General features: G+C 33.0%; 1 protein-coding gene across 3 annotated transcripts in view; it reads right to left on the reverse strand.

The window, feature by feature from the left end:
• The window catches only part of DPP10 (dipeptidyl peptidase like 10), a 649,316-nt gene that overhangs the window by 302,632 nt on the left and 318,968 nt on the right, over positions 1-27,716 (reverse strand). For all 3 annotated transcript variants that reach the window (XM_081051712.1, XM_081051713.1, XM_081051714.1), the window contains one exon: positions 18,093-18,187. In XM_081051712.1, coding sequence (XP_080907838.1) covers positions 18,093-18,187 — 95 coding nt within the window. The remainder of the gene's footprint in view (positions 1-18,092; positions 18,188-27,716) is intronic.

Here is a 27,716-nt window from a genome sequence, read left to right on the forward strand (position 1 = left end):
TGAATAACTGAGGGAAATTTTAAGGGGTACATTTCCAACACTTTATGGGGCAAATGATTCCTCTTTTAATAAATAGCTATTTATATCTGAATGAGTATGAAATAAATGTTTACTAATAATTTCTCCCATTGTTCCTCCTCCCCTAACACTCCATTCATTCTTTCTTTCACCAATTAATAGTAGATACAGGTCTACTACGAGATTTAAAATACAGAAAATCCTTTCATTGAACTTAACAAATGTCAGTGAATGAATAATTCCAGTAAGATTCAGGATAAGCAAAAAAATATCTAAAGAAAAACATTGTGGCACATTCGTATCACTTGCAAAGTCCCAATTTAAAAAGTGTATGCAATGAAACTCATAGAAAAAAAAAATTAACCAATTGTCAATGTACATATAACAAGATAATGCTCAACCTCACTCAAAATTAGATGTTTGAAAATCAATGTAACAATTAAATGCCATTTTTCATCAGCTAAATTTATAATAATTAAAATGTCAGCAATACTCACTGACAGCAAGTACAGACTAACAAGCAATATCAAACACTATTGGTGGACCTGATTAATGCAATTTGATATGTCTATTAAATTTCAAATTAACTTTTCCTTTCACCCAATAACACTAACTACTGCTATGAATTTAGTCTACAAATGTATTTCAAAAATGGCCACTTAGTGTATTTTCAGGTATATAACAGGAAATAAATAAATGGTAGCAAACCATGCAAGAAAATACTATGTAGCTATTAAATTATGTTAGAGGAAAACAAAAAGATTAATATAAAAAGATCCTCAATTTACATTATTAAGTGGATAAAAAGTGTAGACCACCTATATTATTGAAATGAAATACACACACACACACACACACAAGCATATATATCTTGAAATATATTGCTCATGTGTATACATAAGAAGACATACAGACATATTTATAGAGAAAATTTTTGCTGGTACTAACATGCACATCACAACTTTCAAAAAGGTGTACTGAGTGATATGGAGGGAAACTTATGTTCATTATCTACGCATGTGTACCAGCTTTGTCCAATAGAACTATCTGTGATAATGAAAATGGTTTGTATATACATTTCCATTGTGGTAGCTATTGGTTTCATCCAGCAATTGAATATCTGAAATGTGGCTGATGTGACCTAAAGATGGGATTTTTGATTTTATATGACTTAAATTAATTTAAAAAAGATATATTTTTTTTAATTTATTAGTTTCAGGTGTACAAGACATGGTAATACTTAGACGTTCATCATTTATATCCCTCACACTGTGAACCCCCCTCCCCCCATCCACTATCCCTCCGACCTCACACCGAGCCATCACATTATATATATATAATTATAGTTAGCATTCATTAATGTTTAGCTTCTGGTGTACAATGCCATGATCAGGCATCCACAGTATCCCTGAGGTGTTCTCCCAAATAGGACGCATGACCATCGGATACCCAACAAAATCTTTACAACATTATTGAATACGTTCCCCAAATTAATTTTCAAAAAACCCTGAGGCCATCTTGTGGTTACCAGCTGCTTCCTAATCCCTTCACCTTTCCCCTTATCCCCCCCACCCCCGCCCATCTAACAACTCTCGGTTTTTTCTTTGTGTCCCCAAAACTGTTTCTGATTAGTTCATTCACATATTCTTTTCTTTAGATTCCGCATATAAGTGAGATCATATGGTACTTGTCTTTCTCTTTCTGACTTATTTCACTTAATATAATGTTCTCTAGATCCATCCATGTTGTTGCAAATGATAAAATTTCTTTCTTCTTTATGGCTGCATCATATTCCATTGTATAAATGTACCACAGCTTCTTAATCAAGTCATCTACCGATGGGCATTTCAGTTGTTTCCATATCTTGGCTATTGTGTAAAGTGCTACAATAAACATAGGAGTGCATACAGATTTTTGAATTGGAGTTTTGGATTTCTCCGGGTAGATGCCTAGGAGTGGAATTACTGGATCATAGGGTAGTTCCATTTTCATATTCCTGAGATACCTCCATACTCTTTTCCATAGTGGCTGCACTAATCTGCAATCCCACCAACAGTGCACTAGCGTTCCCTTTTCTCCACATCCACGCCGGCATTTGTTGTTTGTTGATTTATTGATGATAGCCATTTTGACTAGAGTGAGGTGGTATCTCATTGTGGTTTAAAAATAAATTTAGAAAGCCACATGTGGCCAGTGACCCTCACACTGGATAGTTCAATATACTATTTATATTTTCTAACCACTGTGTTTCCCCGAAAATAAGACTGAGTCTTATACTAATTTTTGCTCCAAAAGACACATTAGAACTGATAGTCCAGTTAGGTCTTATTTTGGGGGAAACATGGCATATGTATTCAGTATATTGTTCTTAAAAATGGCCACGAGAGAGACTAAGAAAAATATTCACATTCTTAATAATGCTGTATTAAATATCAAGTAAATGTTACTATTTTAAGGGCATATATAAATTACAGATAGAATGGGTTACAATAAGGGATAAAAAGGAAAGCCATAGAATTATATAAATAGTATTAAACAAATAAGCTCTGATTTACTTAGAACTTATAAACGTTTTCCTAAAAGAAAAAAAGCAATGTAAATGTGTTTGCTTTGCTTTTTTAGAGACTTACTATATACGGAGATATATATATATATATATATATATATATATATATATATATACACATCAAGATGTAAGATTAGTCTGTGTATCTATATGAATTAAATCTTTATTTTCTATTTCTTCTATAAATAATAGAATGTGATTCTAAGTATTTCCTGTACAATAAAAACCAGCATGGTACTATCCAGACACAATGAAGTGCATAAGTTTTCTCATTTGGCATCAAATATAATTCTACCTCCTTTTCAGGGAGAAATAAATATTTTATCAAAACAAACTTTCTTTAATTATGATGCAATTATTTATTTGTATTAGATATTTATCTTCCTTAATGTTTTGTTAAAACCAATTATATATATATATGTATAATCTCATAGGCATATTTTTTCTAGGCTTTTTTACTAGCTGTTTAAGTAAGCTCATTATTCACAGTTACTATCAATACCCTAACAAAAATGGATTCAGAACATCTACATTCTGAAGGACATTTTTTAAAGTAGAATAAATTAGATCTCATTTAAGGATAATCCAAGAGTTTGTAGTAGTCTGGAAAGGTTCTTAATCTCATACAATATAACTGATAAAGAGTAGGATTTTTATTATAGTTACTCCTAATTCATGTAGTTACTCTTGATCACTGATAATCTACATTAATAGTTGTGGAGTGGAAATTTTTCAGTAAATACCAGGGGTCTATTACCTAAGACGGAAAGAAAAAGTAAATAGAAAAACAAAGTGTTTAATTAAGGTAAGAATAAACTATTATGCTTAGTTATAGTGAGAAATCCCTTATACTTCTTCAAGTTTTAGTAAAACTGAATGCAGCATATATAACACATGTAAACATATAAAGACAGAGAAAAGTAAGAGAAAAATAAAATATTAAAAAAAGACTCAAAACATCTTAATGTGATAAAAATGTTAATGCATATATTCAAGAGCTCAGCAAATTCCAAATAAAATACATTAAAAAAGATCTTCTCTAAACTCATGAAAGTCAAATCAATACAATCAAAGAAAAAGAAATACCTTGTAAACAGCAAGAAAAAAATAACATCGCATATCCTCAACAAGATAAACAGCTGACTTCTCTCAAGGAACCATTGATGTCAGAGAGTTAGCATGACAAATTCAAAATATTCAAACAAAAAGACTGCCAGCAAAGAAATCTATATTGCTATTACGCTGAACTCTCTTTCAAAAACCAAGGAGCAATTAAGGCATTTCCAGGTAAAGAAAACCTGAGATCATTTAATTATTTAATTAGTGAATTCCTTGCTTACTACACCATGAGATCATTATTTCCAGGATCCTTCTATTTTCTCACAATCATATCTTCAGCAGCTATTACAGTGTGAAGGATAAAATAAATGCACGCTGAATGATTCAAATGATTATAAGTAAAATAGGACATTTTTAACCCTCAGGAATGATGGGTTGCATTTCTATGTCCTATGTTAATATCTTCATGTCACTGTAAGTCTTTTTCAAACAGGCCACTGAAAATTGCTTTTGGGTCTTATTATAGACAAACATAAACATTTACATAGAACATAGACATAGAACATAGAACATTTACATAAACATTTACATAGAACTAAGTACTAAATATATACTATTGTCAAGATTAGTTGGAAAACATTAAAACAATTGCCAATTTAATGTATTTCAAAACCTAATAGACAATGTTGATTCTTCTGTTTCTGGAGGACATAAACCAATTATCAACAAAGACCTGTCCACGCTATCCTCAAACAAATCCTCAACACACCTACTTTTCACCTCCTGCATTAGTACCATTCTAGTACAAGCCCTGAATTTTCTCTTATGTGTACCATTGCTGTAGCCTTCAAAGTGCTCTGAGTTTCTACTTTAATTTTCTGAAAATGCATTCCCCACAGTGTACACAGAGTTCTTCTAAAATATGACTCATACTGTAACTTTCTTTCTTGAAAATGTGCTTAATGCTCACAAGAAAACAACTAGTCCTACGAAACTCATTATAATCTTTCTCCTAGTTATCCCACTGGGTTTATCTACGTCACTAGAAAAGTAAACTACAGACCAATATACCTTATAAACACAAAATTTATGGACAAAACACCAGAAACAGAATTCAGCAACTTGTAAAATGGACTGTACACAATGATGAAATGAGATTTATCCCAGGAATAGAAGTTATATTAAATGTCTAAAATTCAATCAACGTACTATATCGTATTAATAGAAAAAATGATTACTAAAAAGACAGAATCATCTCAATAGATACAAAAAATGCAAACGAACAAACTCAAAAACCCCTTCATGATAAAACAGTAAACTAGGGACAGAAGTGGAAACCCTCAACCTGATAAAGCATATCTATAAATAAACCCCACAGCTAAAACGATAGTAAATAGAGAAAGCCAAGTGCTTTCTCCCTAAAATCAGGGACATGACAAAGATGTCTGCTCTCACCATTTGTATACAACTTTGTACTGGAGGTTCTCATCAGGGCAATTAGACAAGGAAAATAGAACAATGCTTCCAGATTGGAAAGGAAGAAATGAAACTACCTCTATGAACAAATGACATGATTTATATAGTGAAAAATCCTACGAAATACATCAAAACTCAATCTGAACTAATAAACAAGACCAAGAATGTGGCAGAATAACAGATCAATACACAAAAATCAGTTGCATTTCTACACACTAGCAGCAAAAATTTCAAGGATGAAATGAAGAAAGCAATCCCATTTAGAATAGCCACACAAACACACAAACATCTATGAAGACTTTTTTTAAAATACAAGATACATACACTGAAAACTACAAAGCATAGTTTTGAGCAATTAAAGACGATCTAAATAAATTGAAACAAATTTCAAGTCAGAAGACTTAATTTTGTTAAAATAGCAACATTTTCAAAAACAATTTAAAGAAGCAACAGAATGCCTATCATGATACCAGCTTCCTCTTTTTTTTTTCAGTAATAACCAGTTGACTTTAAAATTTAAAATTCATATAGAAAAACAAGGGACCCAGAATATTCAAAACAAAATTGAAAAAGAATAATAAAGTTCAAGGACTCACGCATCTTGATATGAAGTCTTATTACAAAGCTATATTAATGAAGACTTTGTGGTACTAGCATAAGAATAGACATATAGATCAATAGAATAGAGAGTCCAGAAATGAATCCATACATTTGTTGTCAACAGATATATGACAAGAATGCCAAAACCGTTTAGTGGGGAAAGAACAGTCTTTTCAAACAGTGTCACATGGACAATTGGATATCCACATATAAAAGAATGAATGTGGACCCTCTACCTCCTGTCACATACAAAACTGATGGAAAATGAATCATATGACTAAATGTTTAATTAAAAACTATAATATTCTTGGACAAAAACATAGGAGTAAATCTTCATGACCTTGGGTTAAATAATAGTTTCTTAGATTAATGACAAAGTACATAAGACAAAGAAAAAAATAGACAAATCTGACTTCATCAAAATTAATTTGACAAGGAACTTGTATTTTGTATATATGAAGAACACTTAAAATTCAATAATAAAAAGAAAAAGAGCCCAATTAAAAAATGGGCAAAAGATTTTAACAAAAATGTCTCCAAAGACATACAATTGATCGATAAGCACATGAAAAGGTGCTCAACATCATTGGTAAATTAAGGATATGTAGATCAAAGCCATAATGGATACTACTTCATACACACTAAGATGGCTAAAATAAAAAACATGGAAAAGAAGAAGCATTCATAAGGATGTGAATAAATTTGATTCCTGTTATAATACTGGTAGGAAGGTAAATAGGTGTTACTTATTTGGAAAATAATATTACAGTTCTTCAAGATGCTAAATGTAGAGTTATCATATGACCCAGCATTCACCTCAAGAATGAAAATATGTCAAGAGGAATAAAAACATGTGCCTACATAAAAAAGAAGTTTAAATAAATCCTAAAACATGGATGGACCTTGAACACCTTACACTAAGTGAAAAAAAGCCAGTCATATAGACCGCATATTGTAGATTTCATTTGTCTGAAATGTACAGATTACGCAAATCCAGAGACACAAAATACATTAGTAGTTGCTTGCGGCTATAGATAGGGAGGCAGGGATGGAGTAGTTCTGCTCACGTGCACAGGTTTCTTTTGGGGCATTCGAAAATATTCTAAAATTAGATTGTGGTGATGGTTGCGCAACAATGTGAATATCCTGAACTGCCCACTTTGAACACTATAGTATAGTGAACACTATAGTATGTGAAATATATCACAATATACTGGAGAGAGAGAGAGAGAGAGAGAGAGAGAGAGAGAGAGAGAGAGAGAAAGAAAGAGAGAGAGAGAGAGAGAAAGAGAGAGAGAGAGAGAGAGAGAGAGAGAGAGAGAGAGAGAGAGAGAGAGAGAGAGATTAGAAAAAACAAAATTGAAGAGCAGTGTAATGCTCAGGAGTTAGTGTAATTTCCACCCTCTAATTCCTTTCCCAGTTGTTAAAATTAAGTTTTAACTCAGCTCTGATTTTCCCATTAGACATAAACTAGAAAAAAAAATCCATTACAAAAGTCATTCTACTTATCATATAAATGTCAATTAAGAGATAAACAGATTTTGCTAACTAAGGAGTAGGAAACATTTCTTTCAATGTGTAGTAAGAATTGAATACATTTGAGAATGAAGAAAATGTTCTTTTTGCATTTATATAAAATTTTAATAGCCTACAAATTAATATTTCAAAAATAATAGAGATATGTTGTGAAGAACCAAGTAATTTTTTGTCCTTTGATCTTTGTTAGAAATAAATATTATTCATTTCAATAATCAGAGTATCTCTTTACATGCTTTCAATCTGATCGGCTCACACCATTGGTGGGTGGGGAAAATAATTATTTTGGGATATAAATTACTTTGTTTGTAGCTGATTCAAATTTTAGACAAGTTAATTAATTCTCCTTTTTGTCTTACATTCTCTCATGGGCTGCTCTGAATCAAATATTTACATACATGATGCTCTGTGGAAAAAATATGATTAATTCATAAAATGTGCACTAGGAGTCTTACATCATCACTCTGGTTTCTTAAGACACAGAGTTCAATAAGGATCTGGTTAGCCTCTTCTCTTAAGAAATTCATAAACTAGTAAGATGTAATTAACTCATGAAAAATGTAAAAATGTATCATAACTATTTAATCAAATTATAACAAAAAATTGTCTTTGAATAAGCTTACATAGTTCTAGATTTCTAAGTCAATAGGACCTCATTAAGTATGTCAGTCATCTATTTGACTCTTTTGAAATTAAAGTTTTTTTTTTATTTTAACATTTCAATAAAGGAACATGAAGTCCTAAATAATGCTTGCTAGAGATCCCACTAATTCCCTATATAAGGCTTAATAGATATTTTCATTCAACTATGCACTCAAACCTGATTCTCAGTCAGGATTCCCCATCTCAATGGTTAACTCCTCTATTCATTAAGTCACACATCGAGAAATGCCAGGAATGATTGAAACCTTGGTCTCGTAACCTTCCCCACCACCACACCACACTTATTCCATTACCTTCTCTTTTACTTCTTAATATCTTTCAAATCTTTTCACTTCTCTCAATGTCCACGCGATTGCCTAAGTCCATTTTATAATCTCAAGCTTAAGTAACTCAAATAGTGTCTTTATTTGTCCTCTCCTGAGCCCTATCTTTCCATTTGAATTTATTTTCTTTGTTTCAAAAAACAGATCTGATCATCTTTAAAAATTCATCACCATGACCTGAATGAGGTAACTGCTACCTATTTTCCAACCTCATCTGGCTTGCTTGTTTGTGCTGTTCCAGCCACACTGACATCCTTTTAGGATTTCTACTGTTCCATGTATTGAACTATTTTAACTAACCCCAAGCTCCAATTTGACCTAGTCAACTTCCCTACACACATCTTGGCTTCATTAGAGTTCATCTTGGCTCTTTATGACTTCTTCAAAGTAGATCAGGTCAATATATTGGAAACTCTAGCATGAATGCAATATTTTACTTTCAGTCTTTTATTCTTGTTTTTCACTCTCATTCCATAATATAGATTGTAAATGTTCCTATATCTAATTATTTAATTAGTGAATTCCTTGCTTACTACACCATGAGATCATTATTTCCAGGATCCTTCTATTTTCTCACAATCATATCTTCAGCAGCTATTACAGTGTGAAGGATAAAATAAATGCACGCTGAATGATTCAAATGATTATAAGTAAAATAGGACATTTTTAACCCTCAGGAATGATGGGTTGCATTTCTATGTCCTATGTTAATATCTTCATGTCACTGCAAGTCTTTTTCAAACAGGCCACTGAAAATTGCTTTTGGGTCTTATTATATACAAACATAAACATTTACATAGAACATAGACATAGAACATAGAACGTTTACATAAACATTTACATAAAATTAAGTACTAAATATATACTATTGTCAAGATTAGTTGGAAAATATTAAAACAATTGCCAATTTAATGTATTTCAAAACCTAATAGACAATGTTAATTCTTCTGTTTCTGGAGGACATAAACCAATTATCAACAAAGACCTGTCCACGCTATCCTCAAACAAATCCTCAACACACCTACTTTTCACCTCCTGCATTAGTGCCATTCTAGTACAAGCCCTGAATTTTCTCTTATGTGTACCATTGCTGTAGCCTTCAAAGTGCTCTGAGTTTGTACTTTAATTTTCTGAAAATGCATTCCCCACAGTGTACACAGAGTTCTTCTAAAATATGACTCATACTGTAACTTTCTTTCTTGAAAATGTGCTTAATGCTCACAAGAAAACAACTAGTCCTACGAAACTCATCATAATCTTTCTCCTAGTTATCCCACTGGGTTTACCTTGTACCATTCTCCACGTCCCCTACTATTTATATATTTCTGTCCTTGGACTAGATCAATGCAGCTTATAAAACTCTTCAACCTGACTGAAATGTTGCCTCCAGAATGGTCTTTCCCTAAGTACCTAATCATTCTAGCCCTAACAGTATGCTATTTTCTTTGCAAGAACTTAATGCCTGCTGCAATTTCTTCCATTTTTACTTGATATTTGTTTATTGTTGGCCTAACAAGCTTGTCTTGTTCACCATGGTATCCCCAGAACCTGGAATATTACCTAATACATAGTAGAGCCTCAATAAGTAGTTGGCAAACAAATTAACAAAGACATTATTTCAACAATGATGCTGAAAAATTTTAAAAAGATGAAGAGGGAGAAAAAGATCTGCAATATTTTAAAAGAAGGAAGAATACAAAGTATAAACAAGATTATTTCAGACCAATCTATCATGGGAAAGAAGGGAGGAAAGCAGAATGGTGTGTGACTTGGTGGTAAAAGTTTGTGTGTGTGTGTGTGTGTGTGTGTGTGTGTGTGTGTGTGTGTAATGAAGCCAAGGATGTTTCTCTTTGTTCATTTAGGCAGTATTCCCACAAGAACTGAAAATATTTGCATGCAAAGAACCATGACATAGGAGTTAGTCACTGAAACATTCAACTTTAGCCAAGTTAAGGCAACCAAAACTATTTAAACCACAATTTTCTTTTTTTCCCTCTTTTTCATTCATTGTCTAGTGCTTTTTTTCTGATTGGCTGGTGGACATATATATATATATATATATATATATATATATATATATATAATTTTAATAGATTTATATATATAAACTCATATATATAATGTATATATACATACATATAAACACCTGTCTGTTTAATTCAAGTATCTTTTGTAACATGTTTAAGTAAGAAATACACAAATACAGAAACTTTCATACATAAAATATTAAATAATTTTAATTTATTTTATATTTATTAAAAAGGGATTTTTAATACTCGTCTAGGTATATTAGGAAATACTCGTCTAGGTATATTAAAACCAACCCTACATTAGGAGTCAAGAAATTTGTACTGTAGTCTGAAGACTATGCTAGATGCATCGAGTCACTACTTCCCTGTGTCTCTATTTCTTTTTACTTAAAGTGAAGTGGGAGACAGGGAGGATGCTTTTGAGCTCTGCAACGTGCTGCCATTATCATTTATTAGTTGCTGAAAATTGAACTTCTTTGAATGTTCATACATATCCCATAAGCAAATTAAAATACTAGTCTATTTCTACTGTACTAGGAAAAATCTGTGCTCTATAGTGTAGATAGGTTCAAAATTTCTGCTAATACAGGGTTGTCCATCAGCAAATCTGCTCAGATCAAGGTATTTGCATATTTCGAAATGCGTGGGGGAAGCAATAACAGATATCTTTATGTCATCAACTTCAAAACCTTCAGAGTTTCTTGACAATATATTTTATTTGCTTAAATTTCACCATGAATTAATAGAATAATTTGTCTTTTAAAAACATTTTCTAACTAACTATCCATGACTTGGAAATATCCAAATATAAAATTTTTCAGAAGAAAATGAAAGACAGAAATATTTATCAGAGGTTCACAGGCATATAACTAGTTTTGAATTAGTCCAAATAGACTGGTTGGTCCTGTATACAATCCAAAGCACTGACCTCTAGGGAAGCTGAATTCCAAAACAATTGAAATTACGTACATGTAGGAAATCTGGTTGTCTCTTAGCTTCTATCATTCTATCTGACACACACTGAAGCAATTTTTACTTCCAAGGAGACTAAACAAGAATCTTTAAAGAGGGAAATACTGGGACTGTAATAATTTTATTGTACGTATTTAAGAGGATAAATCAGACAAGATTGAAACAAGCTCTGTTCAAATGCTTAAGCAAGTAATGTCTAATAAAACAATAATATTTATGTCAGTGTTTTATTCTTATCCTTTAGTTACATTATTTAGGTAACTTTGGTTTCTCTCAAGAATGACTTATTCAAGAACCTGCATCATGATTTATATAGCTGTTGATGTAGTTTTATTAGCAATCATTTGTACTTTTGAAGATAAAAATGGTTATACCATCTGAGATACTTTGTCCCAGTGAATGAATTTGTTAGCAGCATCTGTTTCCTGTATCGTTTACAGTGGTAATTTAGGGTGAAACATAATACACAGTGGTCTCTTTTAAAGCCTTCTTACTAAGGAGAATTGCATGAATAACTATGGAATCACACACTAATCAATCATGTCACACTTTCAAACATAGAGACAAGAATATCTCTTCTCACACTTTAATTAATTTGTACCTGAGTAGACTTTCAGGGTGAGGATAAGAGCTTTTATTACTAAGTTTCTTGTTTTGATAACAATCATTTTTAAAACAATGTGGTGATTTATTTTTACATCCACCTAGCTTAAAGGAAAATTTAATTGAGTTAAATATTTATGATAGTCAATGATTTCTTTCCTAAATTAATAAATATAAATAAATATTCCAATCTTTGATGAATAATATATTACTTCATTTCTACTTCTCTAAATGTACATAGATGGTATGAACAATGTTAGATCTCTCTTTAATGACCAAGAGTTGGAAATTATCTAAATAATGTAAGTAAATATAATAATCATTTTCAAAATGAATAATGTAACAATAAAACTATCTTTATGTTTTCAAGATAAATAATGAAAGTGTAAGAAATATGAATGTATCTAACAATAGAGAGTGGTGATTGCTACAGTGAAGGGGAGCGATATACCCACTCTAAAGATGATAATTACAATTATTTATAAACAAGGTGCATCAATAAAACAATTATGTTGGTTGGAATGGCCATCAGTTTTTATCCTCTAACATACAGAGGGACACTTGCTTCCTAGTCAAAGGATTTGACTATAGTCAAAGAATGATATTAACTTATCTGAACAAAAAAAATGTCTCAATTGGCAGTATCCCCAGAAAATTATAAGAAAACTGGAGTCATACTTTTGGCTCTACCCTGCACCATTCAAAGAAGAGGAATCAAAGGCCAAATGATTTTACTCATGCATGCTGGTCTTTGCAGAGTTGTCCATTAAAAAAAAAAAAATTCTTAAGGAATTTGGAAGCCACAATATAAGATTGGACAAAGAATTTCATAAACTCACCCTAAAAAAAGTGCAACACACTTCGTTGCTGAATATCACTACAGTTACCTTCGAAGTACTCCCCTTGGGAAGCTGTGCACTGACAGCAGCACCTCGTCTACCTTTCAAAGTAATTTTGGAACTGTTTTTCAGCCATCAAAGCTGTCATCATATTACCCTTGATGTCCTGAATGTCATCAAATGTATTCTTTTCAGTATTTCCTTTATCTTTGGGTAAAGAAAGAAGTCATTGGGGGCCAGTTCAGGTGAGTAGGGAGGGTGTTCCAATATAGTTATTTGTTTACTGGCTAAAAACTTCATCACAGACAGTGCCCTGGGAGCTGGTGCATTCATTGTCTTGATGCAAAGGCCATAAATTGTTGGCGAAAAGTTAAGGTCATCTAACTTTTTTATGCAGCCTTTTCAGGACTTCCGAATACTAAATTTGGTTAACTATTTATCCAGTTGGTACAAATTCATAATGAATAATCCCTCTGATATCAAAAGAAGGATAGCAACATCATTGCAACAAGTTCGCGAACTTAATTTTAAGACCTCTTATAAGATCCTCCCTGACAATTACTCATTAAAGAGTCACTGCTTTAATGCCACCTTTAAAAAACTACCTCCTAACCATCACATGGTTTTCCTTGTGTCTCAGGTTGGAACAGGATTTCTCAAACATGTCACCATTGACATTTTCAGCGGGCTGATTCTTTGTTGTAAGGAGCTGTCTCGTGCACTGTAGAACGCTTCCTGCCATTCCTGACCTCTGCAATGGATTCCCCTGGCAAACTCCTGACCTCCAGCCCTAACAATTAAGAATGTCTCCAGTTTCAGCTTCAGGTGTACAGAGGTGAGAGGAAAAAAAAAAATGTCTCCAGTGCTGCCAAATGTCTCCTAGGGGCAAAAGTACCCCTGCCTGACAACCACTGGTCAGGAGTAAGAAAGAACTATACTGCCATGCACACATCAACGTGCGTCAATGTACAGTTCCTGTGTCTTTACAGTTAATCAATATCCATTACACAACTGCTGTCAATCACCACTGCTGTCAATCACTACTGCTGTCAATCACTACTGCTGTCAATCATCACTGGGGTACTGACACATACTGCTAAGGCCAGCTATTTTAAAAATAACACATTTTCTATGATTATAGCCAGCATCTGAGGCCACTTGGCCAGTTAGAAATTTATGATAACCTTTCTTATTTCAAATTTGGAAAGGTGAAATTTTAGGTGACTTTATTCAACAATGCTGTACTTGTGCTGCAATAATTTTTCAAAGAGCGATTATTTCTTCAACCATGAATCATAGACTAAGTTCCTTGATTTCATGGTAGTACAAAGAGTTAAATCTATTCCCCCAACTCCCATATATACTGAGTGGAAGAATAAGTAAAAGATAAACAAATAAAAATACTATGATGGCATGCGAGCCAACTGATCCTATTTCTATCCACAAAAGTCAATAAATATTTCCTGGATGTAGTCAAACCTACTATTTTATAATGACCTATAAATGGACAGTTGAACCAAAAATATGTGCAGCTAACATGTTCCTTGGAATCATTCTGCTGCCATACATGAATTTCCACCCTCTGTTTTAGGCTATTTATATTGCGTGGTTTTAAAAGCTTACAGATTTTTAGAATCAAAGAGATGTAAAATTCTCATCTATCAGTTATCTCATTCCATATTAGTGAAAATACTTTTTTTTTTTTTTGTAACCTTAACAATGTTTAAGCACATGGTTTGGACCCATGTTTCCAATTCCTTTTTAATTTCAAAAAGTGATCCAACAGAACTATTTATGGCTGTTGGTGTTTTCTGCCAAGATGACGGGTGATATTCAGATTATTGACAGCAGAAAGAGTACACCTAATACTTATGAAAGTTTCCTCATTATGTCATTGTGAGTGAGCTTTTGTTTGTAATAGTTCTGGCTTTAAGAGATAACATTTCCAAACACTTAGAAATGATTAAGAGCAATGTGGGGGCTAAATCACTTCTTTCATATAACTTATCTTCATAAAGTTATATACCCTTCAATTTCCTCCTTCATTAGAAATCCACCTATGGTCAATCCCAAAGAAAGCCTTAAGACAGCTATTTCAGAAAATGATTTATTTTTATTTTTTACAGTCATGCCTATAACAGTTACAGAGTCTGTTAACCATGATCACAAAGCTAAAAGTACCCACTACTCATATCTAAAATTCATTTAAACAAGGAAATGACAATGTGGTGGTGTCTTTTGAAAGTGAATTGAAAGTCACATTTTAGCAAAATATTTCTTATTATTAATAGGCCATTCTGTTATCATATTTAATCAAAAATATGTTTATTTTTAATTGACTTGGCACTCTTTTTACAACACTCTTTATAGTGATCTTCTCCAGTTAGTTAAAATTGTAATTAAAATACTGATAATTGTTCAACGAAAAAAACTGCAATATGAATAAAATGCCTATACTCTTAATAAAAGATGTTTTCCCAAAAGAATATTCGCTCTCGGAGAGAACATAAATCCAGACTTTAGCCTCACATAAGCTTTCAAAACACAACTATACTTAATAATGGTATCTTGGAGTTGTGAGGGAACAATTAACTGAGTTCCTCTGAAATCATCAGGAAGGGTATATTTGCAGTTTTGGATTAACTCGTTGCAAGTATATGCCCCACTTATCTGCCTACCCCTCTATTGAATTCTGACACCTCTAGGACTTACAAATTGCTTAATTATCTGTGTTGTGAGATAAATGTCTTTAGGGAACCTATGAATCTTAAAAGATCAGTAAATTAGAATATTTGCTAAATATGACTCTGATGAAATTAAGAGTCATAGCCTACATAGAGGAGAAAAGAAAAAGACCTTAAAGGGATTTAAAAAGATTAAACACGCAGGCATATGCTATGGAAGGCAGTGTGGAGGTTCCTCAAGAAATTACGAATAGAATTACCATATGACCCAGCAATCGCTCTCCTGGGTATCTACCACAAAAATATAAAAGCATTTCTCTATAGAGACACGTGTACTCCAATGTTCATTGCAGCTTTGTTTACGGTGGCCAAGACATGGAAACAACCAAAATGTCCTTCCATAGATGAATGGATAAAGAAGTTGTGGTACATATACACAATGGAATACTATTCGGCGTTAAGGAAAGATGATATAGGAGCATTTGTGACAACATGGATGGATCTCGAGAGAATAATGCTAAGTGAAATAAGTCAGACAGAAAAAGCAGAGAACCCTATGATTTCACTGATATGTGGTATATAAACCAAAAAGAACAAGACAAACAAATGAGAAACAAAAACTCATAGACACAGACAATAATTTAGTGGTTACCAGAGGGTAAGGGGGTGGGGGGTGGGTGATGAGTGTAAAGGGGATCAAATATATGGTGATGAAAGGAGAACTGACTCTGGGTGGTGAACACGCAATGGGATTTATAGACGATGTAATACAGAATTGTACACCTGAAATCTATGTAAATTTACTAACAATTGTCACCCCAATAAAATTAATTAAAAAAAAACATGCAGGCATAAAGATAAAATGGCATTAATAAGCATATGAAGAAAAGTACAATTAGATTAGGTGGGGGTGGTATGAAGTATCAATAATAAAATTGGGACAGTGGAATGTTAACCAAACGGTTCTGTTTTTGTTTCATTTATGATGTGTCATAGAGGCTAAGAAAGCAAGGAATAAACGATGAAAAAATACAAATTTGTGATCAGAGAGAAGATCTAATTAACCTGTATAAGAGAACGATCATTAAGGAACAGTCACATAAACGCAAATTTATGGAAGTACTGAGTGTCTATATCTAACTTAAATGCTTTGCCACTGGAGGCCTCTACACTTCCCCCACCTCCAAACAAAAGTGATACTTTATGATAAAGGAAACAAAACTGAAAAGGCACATATTTTTTTTCTCCAAACTAATTTTATCAAAAATCAATTCACATTGACACTAATCAGCAAACAATTAACATGCCCTCTCATCACTTCCAATTCCTGCTTTCTGCCTCTTGTCCTCTCTTGAGGGTTTCTTTTCCATTGATTTCAGCAATTCTCAACAATTCTTAGACTCTTCTCTAGTATCCCTGAGGGCCACCCAATTAAGAAGTAATAGGTACTGCTCTATACTGTTTATCAAACTTTTTCATTAGGGTTATCATCTCCCCTAAGGAAAATCATATTGTTAGAAAGTGAGCAAAATGCCTATATATACTGAGCATTCCACAAGTGCTATTAAGAATTACATTTAGAATATGTGTTCCTCTAATAGCTGTGAATTACTTGATTAGTTTAAAATCAACATTGTCATTATTCTGTTAGTTAATAATCTAATTGCTAAGGTACAAAAGCTGGTTGGTTTCATTTTTCCTAACAGATATAGATCTATATAACCACTTGACTTACAATGACCAATTTCTCATAATATATAAAAACACTAAACAGCAGAAAGTTCCAGTTAATCTCTTCCATCTGACCACCCTAAAATATGCATGAAATCTAAATATTGATTCCAAATGTACAAGTAGGAAGAAATAAGTACCAAAAAAAAAATAGCTGATGATTTGCTCATTGCTTTAATTGTGTAGAAGGTTTTCTAATGACTTGCACTATGTTTTGTCTGCATCATGAACTCCTCAAATAGGAAATATATTGAAACTTTTATTTACATAAAACAGTGAGCAAATAACTGCACTGTTTTTCAGTGATATTTGATAGCTAGATATCAAACATTTGCAAAAGTTAATTCATTGTCACTCACTTAATAGGTAATCATAGCTAAATCTAACCTTAGGAGGATTGAATTTACCAAAAAGATGAAGTTCATATCCCTCTATAAGAGCTAAACAAATACAATCAGTTATTTAAACCCTAATAGGCTAAATAATGATTCTGAAGAAGGAAAATTATGTTGATGAAATCCTAAATTATAAAAGAAAGACACATCAACTCCAGCAAAAGGTCAGTTTTAGAAAGGCTGCCTTCTGCTTGATCCAGAAAACAAAAGAATTAGAAAGTCAGGACGAATGAAAAGTAAAAGGGGAGAAAAAGTTAACGATAAGTTGTATTATAATAGCCATTTAAAAAAAATCTTGGAATTTGTATGACTAATCTTACATAAAAAAGTATTGGAAGAAATGTCCATTGTAAGGAATTACTATTCCTGGAAATATTTGCTCATTTACTACAAAGGATAAATGGGAAGAAAATGAAGCAACTGGTCACCTGGGTATTTTTTAAAAATCATATACTGATTCTAATGATATTTCAGCCCTAACTTTTCACTGAAATGCTTTGCAAGTGATAGAGATGAAAAAAAAAGAAAATATGCACACCTAGAGAGCATTCTAAACAATACTAAAATGCATAAAGTAATTAATTATTCATTACTTACAAAAGTTGTGTTTTCCAATAATAATGTGGTAGTATTTGTTTCTATATTCAGTTTAATGACATGTCCATTCTCGCTTTTATACACCACATCTGTATCTGCAACAAAGATATTAATAATAGATAAAGACATTGACTAGGCAGTATAATAACTGTAGAGGAGAAAATGGGCAAAATAAACAGACACATTAGATTAATCATCATTAGCCTTTAATAACCTTAGCAGATTTCTATACTTGGCTCACATTAATCCTCTCCAATGATCAGGAAGTTCGCCTGGCATATGGTCTATTGTGCAATGAAAATTGTAAGTGGGAGAGAGTGCTACCCAGATTCCTGGTTTAACAAATGAAAATTAATTAAAATATGGGGAGTCAGCTGCCCATTCTGAGAAAGAAGGAACAAAGAGAAGTGTCTTCAGTTTCCTATGTAAGCTGTACCTAATTAATGATCTAGTGAAATTTGCAAAAAGGACTGCCCACTTAACCATTACAACATAATTGTAAGGTTACTCATATTAAACCATCCTCATGCAGACTTTTTCATGTATCCAGTCTGATCATCACTCAATTCCTACTCAACCTCTTTCCCATTTGGGTTGAAAATTTTGTCTCCTGTATTGTATCTGGCTTCTGTGCTCATAGATCAAAATCTCTGAAACTGTTAGCATACCATTGTATGTACTTTGTCAACGTTAGAAGAATAATGTCTTCATTTAAAATAATTAAATTGCTTATGGTCAGCTGTTGATTTTATATATTTTTGAGTTATATTCAGCCACAATCATCAGGAAATTAAATCATCTAATACCACAGACTAAAAATATCATCACGGGGGCAAACTGCCAGAGAGGATACACACAAGTTAATATATATATATATATATATATATATATATATATATATATATATATATATATATATATATATATCTCAGGGGTACAAAAATATACATATATATGCAAGTGGACATTTTGGTCAACGTTGCTCAAGCAGTAGTTCTCCGTAATCAGAAGTGTCTGGACGCTGATGGCAACCACTCTGAGCACCTCTTGTAATTGCAGAAGTCAGACGTGACTGGTATTCATCTTTTGTTATCGGTATATATTGAGTATTACAATTTTTATAGTTTTTTCCTTAAAATGTGTACACATTTTTTGGCACCGTGTGTGTGTGTGTGTGTGTGTAGATATGTAAATAAAAACAGTTTTGAGTGCTTTTTATATAATAATTTTCTTTCCAGTTTTACCCACTAACATTTTTCATGGCATTGCACCTCTCAACCCCCTTGCCCATACTTGGAAGAAAGGAAGTATTGAAGAAGATTGGGTCTACTATCCATAACAAATGAAGTTATTTAAGTTCCCACCTCTCAGAATCTGAATGTCTTCATCTGTATAATAGTAAACAAGTGCTGCATGGTGGGTTATGAACATTGTGTAGACATGTCTGATACTTTGGCAGAGCAAGTTTTTCTGACTTGTTCTTTAGTCATTTTAATATTATAAGTAATAACATCAGAACTTATATGATGAGAAGCAATCAATACTAGAAAACATAAAACTTGTTTTTCCTTTTGTCTTTCATTCAGAAGACTGAGAGTCCAACACAACTGCCCTATTAGAGTCAAGGATGGCACAGAAGGCCAATAGTTCGTCTTGACCTTAATCACATGGGGTCAGTGACATGTTAGAACTGTGGCCTAGGGTCTGGAGAAAACCAAATGGTGTTTTAAGAAAGTAGGAAAAGACACAAAGTAATATTCCCAAGTTACTCTCTGAGGCAGACTAAGAGACAATCCTAAATGACCTTTAAAATAAAGCCTTGGATCACTTTCTGAATGTCTTTCATCAGCTATCAATAAATCGGGTTCTTTTTATCATTAACTTTACCTGTTGTCCTTTCTAGTGATGTAGAACAAGTAACAGGTTTATACTCAAAATAAATATTTATTTTGATTTATATCCCTTTCCTAGCTTCTCTTTCTTTTCTATTCATAATTTATGGTCACAGCTCAAGGGAAACTCCAGTAACCTATGTTACTCATTTGGTCTTGTCAGTTGACTCTGCTCTCCCGCTTTTCTGATCTCAATTATTAGTCCAACCTCAGCAAATTCCCTCAGTTATTTTTCTTTACATCTTAAATTTTGTACCACTTCTTGATATTGATGAACATTATCATCGTCGATTAGCAAGAAGAGAAAAACAGTTAATAGTTTAACAATAAATTAGGAGAAAAATTATTTCCCCCTTCTACTGCACCCTGAAGATAAATACAGCAAAAAGTTACTTGATAAGTGGTTCTTGTCTCAGGGGATAAGCACATTGCAGAATTCTAAATTGGAATGAAGTCTGTGGCTTAGGGAAAAAGAAGAGATTAGAGAGTGATTTTAATGTGAATGGTGGTCCCTCTTCAATGGGAAAGACAAAGTAACATATGGTTCCATGAGGGAAGAGAAAACATCAGGCAAGTGATAGATTGTATTGGGATGGAATAAGGAAAATTAGTTTTTATTTCCCGTAGAACCAAAGTAGAAGATATTGAAGCTTGTTTGAGAAGATAAATACTACATTTAATATTTTTGAAGTAGATTTTGTTAGATAATTATTTAGACTTGAAAATAAGACGCAGGATGGGAGATTTATAAATGACTTGAGATCTGCATGCCTGCAAATTTTACTATTAGACTGTCAATGTTGCATTAGTAGGAGAAACTTTTTCCAATTCAAGTATAACTCTCTAGCTTAATATTTAAAACAGATTTCTGCATAAATTATTTTAAAAGCATCTAACATCTGCCATTATCAATTCTTCTTAGTTTTTTTCTGGTCTTTAAAATCTAGTCTTCTGGGGTCTCATATTTATCCTACTCCACTATTTGATTTATAATCCCTAGTGGAATCCCTACCATTTTGAAACTGCCATTATTGCATTAATAAATTACTTTCTGGAACTATATTTCAAAAATGTCACTTCGTATTTTGTTTAATATTAGGTAATGAAATATGAGTGAATCAGATCAATGAGTAAAGTACATTAACACAGAAGATTAAGGTAGGTGTACTTGAAACATACTTAAAACACAGCATTAGGCATGTCTATACAGTACTTTGATTATATATAACCTTTCTTCCTTTTTCAGCTCAGTGAAACCTAAGAGTTCATTATCCTGAACACATATTCAATTCAGTGAATTCTTTTAAATGAAAAGTTGTGACAAGACACAATAACTGTCTAGACTCTCTATCCTGAGCTCCAAGAATATCTTTTTCATGTCTGTTCTCTTAAATGATTGCCATTGTAATTTCTGTCCAATCCCTTTTGCTAACAAATGTAAAAACATAGTAGTATATCCTAGTTTAAATCTTTCAGGTAAATGCAACATTTTATATCTCTTCCACAAATAACAGCTAGTAAAGCACTTCATATTACAGTTCTCAATTTGCTATTGAAATTGAGAACTTGGGTCTCTGCATGCACCTCAGCTGTTAGCATCAAGAAGAATATTGGCATATATCCATAAGATTTTACTTTTGGTATTTGAAAATTCAATACCATGAAATCAGTATAAATACTCAATTTTATTCAGGAACTTGCTGAAAATTAATTTATCTGAAACACATGTTCCTAAAATTGAGCAAATTTCTTAATTCTCAAACAACTGTTTACCTACTACCTGCTTCAAAATGCTTACCTCTCTGTGTTCAAAAATCTTAATTGATTAGAGCCTGAAATGTGACCAGCTCCAATCAGATCCTCATTGAAAGAGCTATCTTAACCACTGAAGGCTAGTTCCTCAGCCTTATATATGTCTCCCTGTAAACTTACCATCCCTTTTTTCTGGATATTCTAAGACTGTCAAAATGTAATTGTCTCTGATTCAATAGGTAATAAATTCAGCTTTTCTTAACAGGTTATTTTGGAGGTCTTCTGGGAAGTTGACAGTTGACACAATTCACATTCCATGTATATCACTAAAAAGTCACATTATTGGTATTGTTGATGTTTTTGATAATGTAGGTATGCAGTTAATGTTGACATAGCTTCAATATTTCAAAATTAAATCTATCTATTTATCTGTCTGTCGTCTACCTATAGGGATAGTTTTCAAAAAGTGTGTGGGAGGGGGGTCAATTATTTGACACAATTTAATCCAAATATGATCTTCATTTCTTTAAAAAATCTATTTTTGGCCATATTAACTATGTTGATTCTTCCAATCCATGAACATAGAATATATTTCCATTTCTTTGTGTCTTCTTCAATTTCTTTTAATAATGTCTTGTAGTTTTCATTGTATAGATCTTTCACATCCCTCTTTAAGTTTATTCCTAGGTATTTTATTCTTTCTGTTGCAATTGCAGAAAAACTTTTTTTAATTTCCTTTTCTGAAATTTCATTGTTAGTAAATAGGAACACAATGGACTCTGTACATTAATTTTGTAGCTGGCAACTTTACTGTATTTGTTTATTGTTTCTAATAGTTATTTTGGTGAAGTCTTTAGGGTTTTCTATATAATGAATTATGTAATCTTCAAAATGTGACAATTTGACTTCTTCATTCCCAATTTGGATGGCTTTTCTTTCTTTCTCTTCCCTAATTGCTCTAGCTAGGACTTCTAATACTATGTTGAATAACAGTGGTAAGGAGGGGTATCCTTGTCTTTTCCCTAATTGTAGAGAAAAAACTTTCAGTTTTTCACCATTAAATATGATATTACCTGAGGGTTTGTCCTATATGGAATATATCATGTTGAGGCACTTCCCTTTTATCACCCAAAGCAACATAACTATCTAATGCAATTGCTGTTAAAACCCAAATGACAGTTTTTAAAGACATAGAACAACAAAAAAAAACAAAAAACAACAAAACAACAACAACAACAACAACAACAACAACAACAAAACACATCAGATTTGTGAGGAATCACAAACAACCCCAAAATTGCCAAAGCAATCCTGAGATAAAAGAACAAGGCCATAGGTAGCACACTCCCTGACTTCAATTTTTACTACAGGGAAACAATAATCAAAACAACATTGTATTGGCAGTAAAAAAACAACACAGAGAACAATGGAATAGAATTGAGACTCAGAAAAAAAGCTACATATCTGGGTAGATAATTTTTGACAAAGTAGTCAAAAACATACAATGAAAAAAAGAAAGGCTCTTCAATAAATGATGCTGGGAAAATTGGAGAGCTACGTGCAAAAGAATGAAACTAGACTGCTATCTGTCACCATATACCAAAATTAATTCAAAATGGATCAAAGACCTAAATATAAGACCTGAAATAATAAACTGCATAGAAGAAATCATAGGTGCTAGACTTATGAATCTTAAGTTCAGAGAGGATTGTACAAATTTGATTTCAAAGGGAAGGAAAGTAAAATAAAAAACAAACGAATGGAATTAAACTAAAAAGCTTATGAACAGAAAAAAAAAATCAACAAAACAAAGAGGCAGCCAACTGAATGGAAGAAGATATTGCAAACGACACCGCTGATAAAGGGCTAATATCCAAAATAGAAAAAGAACTCGTACAATTCAATAACGACAACAAAAACAATCCAATTCAAAAATAAGTAGAAGACCTGAACAGAAACTTCTCTCAAGAAGACATACAAACGGCCAAAAGACATATGAAAAGATGCTCAAGTTCTCTACTTATTAGGGAAATACAAATAAAAAGCACAATGAGATACCACCTCACACATGTTAGAATGGCTATGATAAACAAGACAAGTAATAACAAGTGTTAGAAAGGTTGTGGAGTAAAAGGAACCCTCATACACTGGAAATGTAAATTTATACAGCCACTATGGAAAACAGTATGGAGTGTCCTCAAAAAATTAAGAATAGAATTACCATATATGGTCCAGCAATCCCTTTCTGGGTATCTACCAAAAAAATCTGAAAACATTTATCCATAAAAATATATATGTACCCCTATGTTCACTGCAGCATTATTCACAGTGGCTGAATCATGGAAACAAGCAAAATGTCCTTCCACGGATGATTGGATAATAAAGATGTGGTAGATATAAACAATGGAATATTAATAACAAAATAAACAGACAAAAACTCATAAACACAGACAACAGTTTAGTGGTTACAAGAGGGTAAGGGGGGTAAGGGGGTGGTAGAAGAGGGTAAAAAGTGTCAAATATATGGTGATGGAAGGAGGATTGATTCTGGGTGGTGAGCACACAATGTGATACATAAATGATGTATTATAGAAATGTACATTTGAAACCTATACAATTTTATTAACCAATGTCATCCCAATAAATTTAATAATATATTTTTTGTAAATCTACTTTGGGTATATCTAAAATTAAAATTCTATGACATTAATTTTTATTAATTTACACTCAAAGCATTTTAAAAAATGGTGAAACAAAACAATAAAATGATTATTACAGAAAATGCTCAAAAGAATTTAGGAAGGATTTGTTAAATATCAAGTTAAGATTTGATAACTAATTAAATATATCAATGGTACATCTAGACAATTGAGCTAATCATAATTGGAACACAGCAGGTTCCTCATTGATCTGTCTGAAAACACTGCTCACAACTATGCAAAACTTCCCTCACTTTGTGAAGGACCCCAAGTTCCATATATTTACCTGAAATAAACTGAAACCTCCAGAAATACCTTTAATGTCCTATTTGTCTACCTCAAAATCTTGTTCCATCCACACTCTTCTTTCTCCCCAGACTTCTGGAAAGAGGTGATATTTCTCCTTAGTAAAAGAAAGGCTATTTTGTAACCAAATCAATGTGCTTCAAGCATTTAGATATCTTTGATTTCTGCTACTTCTTGTCACATAATTGTACATTTCATGGTGTATATATTGCTTCTTTATATTCATCATCATCATCATCATCATCATCATCATCATCAATCACCTTTATTCAGCTCTTTTGCTCTCTCCCAGGATTTTCACTTTCACAATACGCCTCAATTAATCTTTTGTATATGGGGTTTTTGCCTTATTGTATGTGTGTCTGCCATACATGATATTCTCTATCCCACTGCAGTGCAACTTACTTCACTCTTCACTCTCCTGAAACAGCTAACTTCCAACATCACCATGACCTGCAATAACCAAATCTATTGTTCACTTCCACCACACTTTACACATCACTTGACTTCATGTTGGTGACAATGATGAATGGAAGGGTTTTGAAATCCTCTTCCCTTGACTTTGAACCATTACCTTGCTCTGGAATTTTCTTCAAAAAATTTTATGTTCCACTCATCCAATTGCTATCTAAACAGACACCCTTAACGCTCAATTTTGAGCTTTATTTTTTTCTTCCAGCCATTATTCTCTGAGTGACCCTTTCTACTCAGACTTGCTATATTGATTCTTTTTTTTTTAATTTATTAGTTTCAGGTGTACAAGACAAGGTAATATTTAGATGTTCATCATTTATATCCCTCTGTGGATATATCCCTCTGTGGATTATATCACACTGTGAACCCTCCTCCCCCCATCCACTATCCCTCCGACCTCACACCAAGCCATCACATTATATATATAAAATTATAGTTGGCAATCATTAATGTTCAGCTTCTGGTGTACAATGCTATATTGATTCTTAAAATTTCAACTCAAGTCCCACCCTCTCCCATATGCCAGTTTTATATTTCTAATTCTATGTTAGATCACATCAATGTCTTATACATACATAATACTCGGTGTACTAAAAGTAAACTCCTTATATTTTTTACTATACCCTCCCTCAAAGTCTCATATATGTATATGTATATGTATATGTATATGTATATGTATATGTATATGTATATGTATATATACACACACTTATGTTCATTACACCTTCTCTCTTTTCCTCTCCTATATTAATGTTTCTTTTTACAACCTCTCAGATGAAAGATTGTTTTAGTTTTTAATATTCACTGTGTCTCTTACAGCTTAACACATTCATACAGCTTAACACGTTCTACACAACACTTTGTATTCTCTCATGTGCTCCAGAAAGAGACTCATGACTCCTTACTAATAAAATATAAAATCAAAGACTGGCACTTAGGTTACTCACTGTATATTTCCATAGTTATTATCCCCAGATACCCTATAAAATAGTCCAGATCATCTTTTGTTTACCATTGTCCACCTATGTCATACTTCACTTCTACTTAAATTTGCTTATGGCTCCCACTAATAAATGTCCAGGTACTGTCCAGACTTTTCATCTTTTTCAATTCCCAAAACTTCCAAAGTTCTTGCTCAATCTCTCGCTTTTCTGAACTCCTGTACGAGTCACTTAATATATAATCATAAAATTTCACAAATTTTACTGTCTATTTTTATTTAGTTAGTTTTGATGTGTTTGTTTTTGGTTTTCAATTAGTTTATAAACTCAAGAAAGGGTCCATTGCTTGTTACTTTCAGGACTGAAACTATCCACACCCATGTATCTACTGTTTACATTAATATGAGTGTACTAGTCAACAGTCTGTGATAATATAACTTTAATATTTCAGCAAATGCTTGCCAGGAAGGTGAGGCTGCAAATAACTTTTATCTTCCCCCGCCACCGTCAAGGACACTCCGAAAACCCATTTACTTGAAAAATGGACTACTCAACTAATGCTCATTAATGTAAACATCTCTTTCTCAGAACACTGCAAAGCTCAACCAAATGACTATTCACTATGCAAGAGTCTCTCTCTCTCCCAAACCCTCACCTTCCTAAATTCACTAATTCTAAACTCTTACAACCCAATCCTGATCAACACTGCTTATTGAAACACCTGTCACACTAGATCCAAAAAAACCTTATAAGAATTCCTCCTATACTCTCCCCTTTCCATAAGCTGCTCACTCGCAGCCAAGACATTGATCTCCATTACCAAGTGAGCAATAAACTTACACACATTTAACAGTGTAATTGGTTGGTATTTTGGGAGAACCAGCTTTCAGCAGTTTGTAACTTCTAAAGTGTATAATAAGGCATCTATCCCATTGAAGGAGGATCTCAACCCATAATTTTCTCTGCCACAAGATTTTCACTACACTTGTCATTCACATTTCATTTTTTTCACTGTTAAAACTTTATTTAGAAATGCATTTATTACTACTGACAGACTCCCTTTTTGACTAAAATGTAGTCAGTTTCCTCTGATCCTTCTTCTCTACTAGGCCTTGACCTTGGCCTGCCTTTAGCAAAAATATTGCTGTGGGGACAGAGCCAGGAGTGCCGTTTCCAGGCTCTCAGCCTCATGTGGAAAGGTGCTCACTCAGGTAGTAAATGGCCATCAACTGTGATTGAATGGCCTTCATCTGTGGATAGTTGGCTGTCAGCTGTAACCAGTGAGCCATTGGCCACTAATATAATTGCTGTGACTACACTAGCAGAAAATGGGGGCTAGCAAGAAGATGGTGGCAGGCAAGCGTGGACTGCAGCTAGCACAGCGGAGTGTGGATTGCAGATTGCAGAGAAGTGGACAGCGGGTTGCAGATCATGTGGCTCCTGCTTCCTGTGTCTCCAACCCACCCGCCAGTGATAATATAGTGTTTTGACTCCCTTATCTATGCCGTGGGTGTTCCTTTTTGGCCTCACCATGTCCTGAGTTCTTATGTGAGGAGCGGG

This window comes from Rhinolophus hipposideros, assembly GCF_964194185.1.
Source record: "Rhinolophus hipposideros genome assembly, chromosome: 6".
NCBI classification, from domain to species: Eukaryota; Metazoa; Chordata; class Mammalia; order Chiroptera; family Rhinolophidae; genus Rhinolophus; species Rhinolophus hipposideros.